This window comes from Micropterus dolomieu, linkage group LG02 (genome assembly GCF_021292245.1).
Source record: "Micropterus dolomieu isolate WLL.071019.BEF.003 ecotype Adirondacks linkage group LG02, ASM2129224v1, whole genome shotgun sequence".
In the NCBI taxonomy this organism is placed as follows: Eukaryota; Metazoa; Chordata; class Actinopteri; order Centrarchiformes; family Centrarchidae; genus Micropterus; species Micropterus dolomieu.
In genome coordinates, this window is record NC_060151.1 from 31,805,668 (window position 1) to 31,815,463 (window position 9,796).

At 42.1% G+C, this 9,796-nt stretch overlaps 1 protein-coding gene and 1 long non-coding RNA gene across 2 annotated transcripts in view; both read left to right on the top strand.

Annotated features, from left to right (window-relative positions):
* Positions 1-257: 257 nt before the first annotated feature.
* LOC123966172 lies at positions 258-1,190 on the top strand. The gene is made up of 2 exons (XR_006823914.1): positions 258-398; positions 824-1,190. It is a non-coding gene; the product is annotated as an uncharacterized LOC123966172 (long non-coding RNA).
* A 4,245-nt stretch (positions 1,191-5,435) lies between these two features.
* LOC123967440 (nuclear receptor subfamily 1 group D member 1-like) overlaps positions 5,436-9,796 on the top strand; it is a 14,384-nt gene continuing 10,023 nt past the window's right edge. Inside the window, exon 1 of the mRNA XM_046043536.1 lies at positions 5,436-5,708. Coding sequence (XP_045899492.1) covers positions 5,436-5,708 — 273 coding nt within the window. The remainder of the gene's footprint in view (positions 5,709-9,796) is intronic.

Genomic DNA, 9,796 nt, shown 5'->3' on the forward strand with positions numbered 1-9,796 from the left:
GAAGGTCTCTACTGGTGTTATTTTGATCGGACTGCTGAATCTCCTCGGAGATGGCTGAGTGTCAGAGGTCAGGACACTGACATCACTTCCTGTTTATATGACATGAACTAACCTGCTGACCTGATAATAAACTGATCACTGCATTGATCCAGGTTCTACTGATTTTCCTTCCAGGTCCTGCTGCCCCTCCTCCTTCCAGTACTTCTCCTCTTCTTCTTCTTCTTCTTGTTCTTCTTCTTCTTCATCACTTACTCTTCCTCCTCCTTCTCCTCCTTCAGCCTCCCCCCCTCTCTCCTCTCCCCTCCCAACAGTTGGACTACCTGTGGGTTCTCTGGTTCTTCTGGTTCTTCTGGTTCTGGTCCTGGTCTGAGTTCTGTTGCTTCACAGGAATCAAACAGGTATGAAAGCTGTCAGACTCACCTGATGTGAACAGACTGGAACCAGACTGTGTCTGATCCAGTCAGCAGGTCTGTACTGAACTACAACTGGGACTGGTTGGACTCCTGACTCCCAGAACTTTCAGCCACATCTCATGGTCTTCATCAGCTCATGGCGTTTGCTTGGTAGTTCTGGAGATGCTTCAGGTGTGGTCATGTGAGGTACAGACCCTCAGTCCCATGGTAACAGCTGCTTGTATATGGGGGGAGATGTGATGTACCTGTAGGTCACATGATGACACCTGAGCCAACTCCATTTACTGATGAACACCATGAGATGCTGCTGAAAGCTCAGTTAGATATTTTCCACTAACTGTTTATATATTTGAATACAAAGTTAACCTGCTGACCTCTGACCTTTAGTAAACCTTGTTCTCCTGTTGTAGGTCTGGCTGCAGCATGAAGTGTCTCAGTAGAGTCAGGCCACCACGAGCATCCAGTACAGCTTCAAGACTTCAAGTCTGTGGAACTCTGTTGGATTATTCCTTCTTATATATACACCACCTTTATTTGATAAGTTTGTCTCCCTGAGGTCCAGAGAGAGCTCAGTACAGCAGATAGAGAGAAACAGAACAAAAGGACATAGAGCATAAGAGACGTCACAGACATCACTACCAAGATCTGAAGATGAGAGTTTCTATCATCTGCATCTGATGTTCCTCCTCTCTTTGATTCAGCTTCTTCCTTTCATTTGTTTGTTTTTAAGCTTTGCTAAATAAAACCAGGTAGATCATTTTGATCTGTTGAAAGGTTGATGATTCTCTGGACCTGATCCTTTCATCCCCTCATCCAAGGCTTCCTTCACAACATTTCAGTAAGGCCCCTTGTTTTCTAACAAGTCTCTAAAATGTCAGGAATGCTAATCTCTGTTCCTCAAGAGAGGGAGCAGCTGTAGAGGTGTTAGGACAGGAACCTGAGGCAGAGGAGAAGCCTAGTGCGAGGGGGAACATTTCTGTTCTTGGAGCCAGTGGTGGACAGTAACTAGTACATTTACTCATGTACTGTACTTAGTAGTAGATTAAAGGTATGTACTTTTTTACTTTCTACTTCTGCTCCATCTCAGAGGGAGATGTTGTACTTTTTTAATTCTCTACATTTATCTGACAGCTTCAGTTACTTTACTCTCAAGTCAGATTTTTACACACAAAACACATGAAGAGTTGTAAAAATATAATGTTTTGTCGCACCAGAAGTGAACTTTTAAACTGTTTTTAAAACAGATGTTGCAAGAACATTTGGCCAAGCTGACTTACTGTGACATGGCAAACGCACTCATGTAGGGAAACTTATCTTTTGCATTTTCAGAGGAGTCCAGGAAATATTGCAGAGCATTTAAAAACAGGAAACACCTTATGAGTTACTCTCATTGTAGCCCAAAATACACAACAAATCTGTTATCTGTCTTCACTCCGGTATGAAACTCCAGTGACGTTGTATCAGATCAGTCCGTTCAGTTGCAGCGTCCAATCAGCACCTGATATCTAATAAGGGGGCAAGTCAACAGTAAAACTTGTGTATCCTCGCTCATAGTTCTTTGCTCCTCACTGCACAAATAAGAGCTAGCATGGCGGCCCAGAACAACTTCCGGTTCAAGCGAGGAACGAGGAAACGACAAATAAGGGAATTGAGAGGCACCAATGATCCGAAGAAAGTTTGTTTCCACGCATCTTTTATTCAACTACTGCTCTTTTACACACGCAGACGTCACATGCAGTCTTAATGGGTTAACATGATATGCAGAGCACTGCCTTTCATCAAACAGAATGAAACCTAAGACTCACAATAATGCTCACAGGTTTCATGAATAAGTAGGCCTACATAACTGATCGAACAATAAGCTGCATGTAAAATATTTAAAATAATTAACTAACTAAATGCTATATATTACACTGGCAAATTTAATAGCAACAATAGAAAAAACTCCACTGAATTGTTTTGGAAGAGTTTTGTTTTGACACAGAAGGGGTAACAGTAGATTGTTAACAGTGATAGTGCCATTAAAAGAGTAGCATGAAGGAAGGTGAAGTTCTGCACAACCTACAGCTTCAAACTCAGTTATTAGCTTTAATGCTCTTTGATATAAACACAAGTCAAAACCGTATTGCCACAGGGTGCCGCAGCAGGGGGTACAGTGACCTCTGCTGGTTGAGCTTCCACATAGCAAGTATGAATATTTGTTATAAAAACTATAAATTAAATAATAATAATTGAAATATCAGTTGCACCTAAGCTTCATATCGCGCTATTTCACATTATCGTAATCTGAAGTTACAGGTCAACAAGATGCTCTTACAAATGTTTTGTTAACAGTTTTTCATTTAGACTTTTAGTTTTAACTCTGACCCAATAATCCCTTTATTCATTTAACTATTCAGTGTGCAGATAATTGTTTGGTTTTCACAACTTGCTATTTATCAGAGGTCGCACGCCTCTGGAGCAACGAGGGGTTAAGTGTCTTGCTCAGGGACACAATGGTGGATGTTTCACAGTGGGGGATTGAACCCCCGTCTCTCACACCAAAGGCATGTGTCTTATCCACTGCCTATATGTCTTAATGTTTTCATTTACAACTATTAACTATCATATTTTGTCAAGTTTAGATCACACTATATTCAATTAACATAAGAAACTGGTGAGTGATTTTTATTTTAGTTAAATTTAGTCTGATCAATTTTATACAAATTTTAAACAAAAATGATTTCTAATATAAAAGCGACAGTTTAACAAATTAAAATCAAATATTGCATTCAATAATAAAAGGTTGTAAATGTAAAAGTGGTTTTGTATCTCAAAGTGAGAGTGGCAGAACATCAGGCTGCCATTAGAAATGGGAACATGGATTAAGCCATTACTAGACATTATAGAGAGAAAAAACATGGTTCAGTCACTTCCCTTAAATTTATTGACATTGAAAGATTGAGTCCTATCCAAGACGGGGAACTTGATTAACCAACTTTTGAGAAGGGAAGCTTTTTGGATTCATGAATTGAACACAACTGAACCTCATGGACTGAATGAGACACTAGATTTGAGCCCATTCTTGTGATGATGATTCGTATGTCTCTCTCTGAGGTGGGTTTTTCCTTCAGAGAAAGTTAAGATGAATGTCCTACCCTCCCCTTTAGGGATATATGCTAGAGGTAGGAACGTCAGGCTATTTTGCCTCATGATATACATGAGGTCTTGCTGTAATTCTTGTAACTTGTGTATGTTTAATTCACAAGTTCAAGTATATATATATATATTTCGCCCGATGTCAGCTGGGATTGGCTTCAGCCCCCCGCGACCCTGTTTTGCCTTAAGATACTTATGAGCTCCTGTTACGTTGTAATTCTTGTGACTGATGTATGTTTAAAATATATATATTATGATGTTTGTTGATCTGTTTGGATAATTAGCACATTCTTGCTGTTTATATTATAATACTTTGTATAAGATGTTAATTTTATAGGTGTCATGGAAAACATGTGCTGGTCACATGACCTGCACAGGGTCTACTTAACACACCTGTAAGTAGAGTATTTGTAATTGTAATATGTGAGACTGAGGAAGCAATGGGCGAAATGCGTCGCTCACAGTAAAGTTAGTAAAGTCAGACAGTGTGCGGTCGTTTGTTTTTTGATTTTTCACAGACTTCTCTAATACACCTCTGACTTCTCTGCACACTTCTTTATAAACTGCATTTAGCAGACTCCTGTTATTTAGGCGTCGTTACCAAAGCTAACGTTCTGTACCCATACCTGCTAATTATTGTAACACATAAATAAAATGCTATAATTTCATTCACTGCAGCACAGGCTTGTGGAGGTTCTCTTTCTCTCCAATAAATCGCACATGTCTTTATTTGTCCGGTACCTGCATGAAGAAATGTCTAAAACGCTCAGGTGTAGCTGCCGACGAACTGTATTCGCTGAGCTAACAGTCAGCAGTCACTCGGCTAGCTGTGACAGCGGGTCAGAGCCCCCTGTCAATCAAAGAGACCACGCCCCTAATAATGCAAAACTTTGATATACTTTAAACAGGGTGAGTTATAAAAAAATTACCCCCCCTCACAGCTGTTTCGAAGGGCAAAATTAGCGATATGCACTAAAACCATTTTCTGAACCAGGCTGTAAACGTGTTTTATTCTGCTGTAAAGTTGGGTATTTTGACATGGGGGTCTTCTGCAGCCAGCCTCAAGCGGCCACTCGATGAATTGCAGTTTTAGGCATTTCTGATGCCAAGCTGCTGCTTGGATGTCACACTGTGACTTTATGATGTCTGCAAGTTAAAAAAAGGCTTAAAAGGATTTAAAACTTTGTTTTTCTGGAGATGATTCACTAAAGTTGTTCTAAAATGTTCTGCAGCTATGAGGAGCTCTTCTTTTTCCTTTCTACAATGCATTGTGGGTGTTTCATTTGAACTGTAGAAGCAGGTGACCTCTAACAGATGAACGCACAGTTTGTCTCTGACTTTAGCTCCATGTGCTCCACCTCAACAAGTGCAGAACACAAAGCTTCAGTGAGCCTCGGTGTTCTGAGATCGTCTGGAGGAAAATGTTCACTGTGTGTTGTTTCTGTGTGTTGCAGGGCTGCACAGAAAACTACAACCTCCATCTTTGATCTGATCCTGAAGACAAGGAGAGAGATGGGTAACCTTGAAAGCGGAGAAGAGTATCTGAGGCAGTACCAGACGCAACAACTGAATACTTTTCTGAACAAGCTCAGCGATGGTCCAGATCTGAGAGTCAACCTGAGAATGCAGAAGTTCACCAGTCTGTCTTCCTCAGACAGCATTATGAGTGGAGGAGACTGGAGGCGGGTGTCCACGCTGCAGAGTGGACCAAGAGCCTGGCGGACAAGTTGGGCAACTTGCCATCAGCTCCTGAACTGACAGGTCTCTTAGCGCTGGTCATCGCCATCATCGTCGACATCGTTTCCTCCAGTCCGCCTGAAGAGAGCACCGAGGACGCTCTGCGCAGCGTGTTTGCTGGGATCAGATCGACGAGTGCCTGAAGAGATGCGAGATACACATCAACAACAGGGCCGTCAAACGGATCGAGCTACAGCTGAAGAACTCCACGGTGAGGGACGGCACATGTCGAATCAGGCTCTGAGGGCCTGGGTGAACGGGGCGGCCTTCCACGTCCAGATGATGATCCACCTGGTGAGACTGGGAGGGATTCAAACCCAGGACCCTGTAGAGAGACTCATCTCTACCTACCTGACAGACCTGGAGCTGCTGTTTGACAAGCACAAGGAAGTGCTGGAAGAAAGGGGGGCACATCCAAAAGTATTATTTTACTTTATATCTAGTAGGTGAGGATGCAAAATACAATTACATACCCATGGGGGGTCACTATGAAACATATCTTGAGGCTTATTATGATCACAGGTACGGCCGGATTCAGCAGTACTTCAGTGACGTAAACCAGAACCTGCAGAAGCTGGTTCAACAAAGAGACTCCTTTAATATCAACTGAGAGGCTGATGGATCTGAGGAGGTGCAACACATGGCCACAAGGATGTGACAGGTCAACATGTAGTTCAGAACCAGGACTTTGTGTACAGCAGCATTTTCATCAGGGCTGTAATACTCAGGTCTGGTCCTGGTCTGTAGATATATGTTGTTGTTAACAGGGGCCTGCACCACGAAGCCAGTTCAACATACCCAGGATATGTTTTAACTAACCCTAACTATCGCGATCGGGATAAGCGGTACCACGAAGCTGGTTATCAACTCGGTAAGTCAACCCAGGGTTTCATGATCCAGCCGGGAGGGCGTTGACATAATAGAGGCGGAGTTAGCAGCAGATGACCAATCACAGACACATACTGGACACATGCAGGCAGACAGTGTGAATGCCTAAATAAACAGGCGTAGTCTATAATAATGTGTTGATTTGATGTGTTCATAACGCCTGTATAAAAATATCAGCCTCATTCTTTCGGCTCGGCCGTGTGTCGGCGTTTCCACATTAAAAAATTCAAGCACAGAATAGTCTAAGTGGTCAAAAGTGAGATTAATTTATTTAACGAACTCAAAATGTTCCAAACATTGTTCTGAATTAACCAAAGCAATGAAAGGAAAAATCCAGTCAGTCATAAAATGAAATACTGGCTGAAAGACTGAATCTCAAAATTAGGCAGCTGAAAAGTCGTAACATTCAGCCTCACATAAGAAAAATAAAACCTATTTATTTTAACGGCTGCATCAGTCTGTGTGAAACAAACTGGGAGCAATTAAAAAAATATTCAACACATTTCAAAGCAGTAAGTGGGCTGATCCTGCTGTAAAAACCTGTAGGCAACAATAGCCTGAGGCTTTTAATCAGTCTCTGTAGGATTATATCGCTATAGTCAAGAGTTTCTCCACATCACCGCTGCAAACATAAAGCAGCCTGTTGGATAAAACAGTCTGTGGGATTTTCCTACAGATGCTGAGGTCATTTTCCAAGAGAGCGGACTGGTCAGTCGGCGTTTCTCACAGAGTTGATCTCTTATCTGGAACAGAACCTGCTCCGGAGCATAAGTTACCATGGAGATCTACCCCGGTAAGAAGTGAACCACCGACCCAGGTTTAACCCCGAAGTTACCTGGACAAGCTCAGATCCTGCTTCGTGGTACAGGCCTCTGGTTTTTTGGGTGTCTGGCCTTCGACTAGACTGGAATTTGTATCATGGGCCTTTCGCCTCGGATTTGTTTCTTGGGTGTTTTTCTTCAGACCTCAGTGGTCTTTTCACTAAAACTCGTGTTGAGCTTGTGGCTGAGTCTTTTGAAACGTATCTCGGCCTTGTTCTTTGGATTGTGAACACCTGCAGAACTGAGACAACTTAAAGTCAAACACCCAAGAGACGAGTCTGAGTTAAAGCAGCTAGTTCATTAGCATCAGGGCTGTCCACATACTTTTGGCCATGAAGTGCATCTGATGTTTGGTGTCTTAATATTAACAGAAAATTGTTTTTCCTTTCTCTTCTAATCTTTATGTAAGCACTTATAATAGCACTATTTTCTGTTATTATTATGTCTCATATATTGTTGTATTATTATACTCATTATTCTGTCCACATGTGCAGGCTTTAGGTCAGAGATGTGAAGTTGGTTTAGTGTCTTTCTAACGAGCTGGTCCTCTCCCACCTTCGACTGCGACCAGTGAAGGCTGAGAGGATCTCTGTTCCTCTAAACATGGAAACCTCGACTGTGTAAATGCTCATGCAGCCCTTTGCTCGGGGCCAGATGTTGGTGACTGTACCTCAGAACTTCTGGTCCAGCTGATTAGTGTTGCAGTACTTCTCTGTTGATTCTCTTTTATTAATAAATTCTTCAAAGACAACGGTTTGTTGTAACTCAGCTATTTCCCACGGCTGCCATGCACTCAGTTTCCTTTTGTCTGCTTTTTGTTCTTCAGTTTAAATTTCAGACTCTTCTGTTATTTATCCTAAAATCCAGTTTTCTCATTCTTGTCTTTAATCTGCGCCGGTGCTCAGTGGGTGTAAATAGGAGACATATCAAAAGTCTCTTGCTGCATAAAGCCACGAATACTTTTCGTTTGACTAAAACAGAAAATGTCTCAGTTCCTTCCTGAAACACTCTCATGCCCGACGCTCCGCTTTATGCTGCATCAATATTGGGGAGTAACGGATTACATGTAATCAGGATACAGGAATAAAGGAACTGTATTCTGTGACAGTACAGAAAATAATATTATACTGCTCAGCGTGTAGCCTGTAGCTGAATGTGGTTACGGCCCACGCCGTCATGCAGACTGTGCGGACTGGTTCCAGCTCCCAGTGCACAGAACACAGACTCTGAGGCCGGTGGACTCGAGTTTGACCCCTGGGGAAACAGTACAGCGGCGCTTTTCTTGCCTGTTTGGCTCTTGGCAGCTAATGAAGCTGTTCCTGTTCACTGGGAGGCTGCTGAGCGCAGTTTGGCTGCTGCTTGGTCACTAAATGAAAGCAGGCCCACAGAGCAGGACGATTCATCAACATTTTAAAATCATTTTCAAAGAAATGGCGCACTCTAAAATATCATCCAGAACTACGGAACAACATTTTCTCATGGATGGGCCAGATGACGCACAGGCCCAGTGCAACGCATCCTATCGCTGCTTTTATTATTGTCAGCTGTAGATCTGTTCCAAAAGTAATCGGGTTACTTTACTTTTATTTTGTGGTACTTGGATTACGTTACTGATTACATAGTAGTTAGTAATTGTGCCGGATTACAGTTACGCCTCCGCAGCTGGAGGTGTTGAGTTGGGCAGAGCAAGAACAGCCCGAGACAAACTGGTGTTTCTTCATCATGCGCACAGCTGAGCCCTCAGCACTGTGGATTAAAAGAGTGACATAAATATTCTTACTCATTAACTGAGTCCCGTCTTATTTCCTAATGTTTTCAGGTTTTCCTGAGTAACTTTTGAGCGGAGAAGACGACCTGCAGAGCTTGTTTACTTCCTGCAACACTGCTGACATTTGTTGACATCAGTTCACATGCAGAACGGGTTTCACCACACGAGGGAATCTGTCATCTCGATTTCAGGCAGATATACTTTCTGTTCACGGTGCTGCCTCTTCTCAAGTCAGGGTAGATGGATTTACCAGAGTTCAGGGACTCCGACTCTGAGGGCCGTTCACTTGATGTTCAGGTTTTGGCTCACGGGGATTTATTTTAAATACTTAAACCTCATTATTTGAAGCTTTGGTCCTGTTTAATCCAACATCGTAACATTGTAGAAATGCCAGAAAATATGAAAAAGCCTAACAGGGGGCCAGCTGTTTAGGTTAAATGTAAAGAGAGAACAACACAGATAAAATGTTTGCAGGAAACTATATTTATTGTCTTTGGTGTGACAAAATAAAAACATGTTAAATACAGTTCATGCAATAAAAAGCTGAACAAATATTTAATTGAAAATAAACTGTGTTGGGTGTGTGTTTCTGTATATTGGTGTCTTTTGTGTCTAAAGTTATTTAAAATACTGTTTAGGTTTTACATGGATGTGAACGTTTCGACCTGTCAACCTGTTTTGCAGCCTCAGTTTCTTTGGCCTCGTCCCAATATATATATATATATATATAATATATAATATCTACACTACGCCCTAAGGTCTTCCTCGAAGTGGACACTTAGCGGAGTAAGTGCGCAAGGGCCCGAAGCTGTGAGGAGCAGAACACTGTGTAACGTCTCGGGAAGCCTGTGTGCACGTGGCCCATTTCTAAACCTAATGTGACTGTTTTCACAAAAAGTTTCTTTACAAATTCAAGCTATTTTTACTTTTCATGAACATTTAACTTTGTTGATAAGGTAACTTATAGTACTGATTTACATTTCTCTGGTGTACTCCATGCAGGCTGTGCCCCCCCCCCCCCCCCCCCCCCC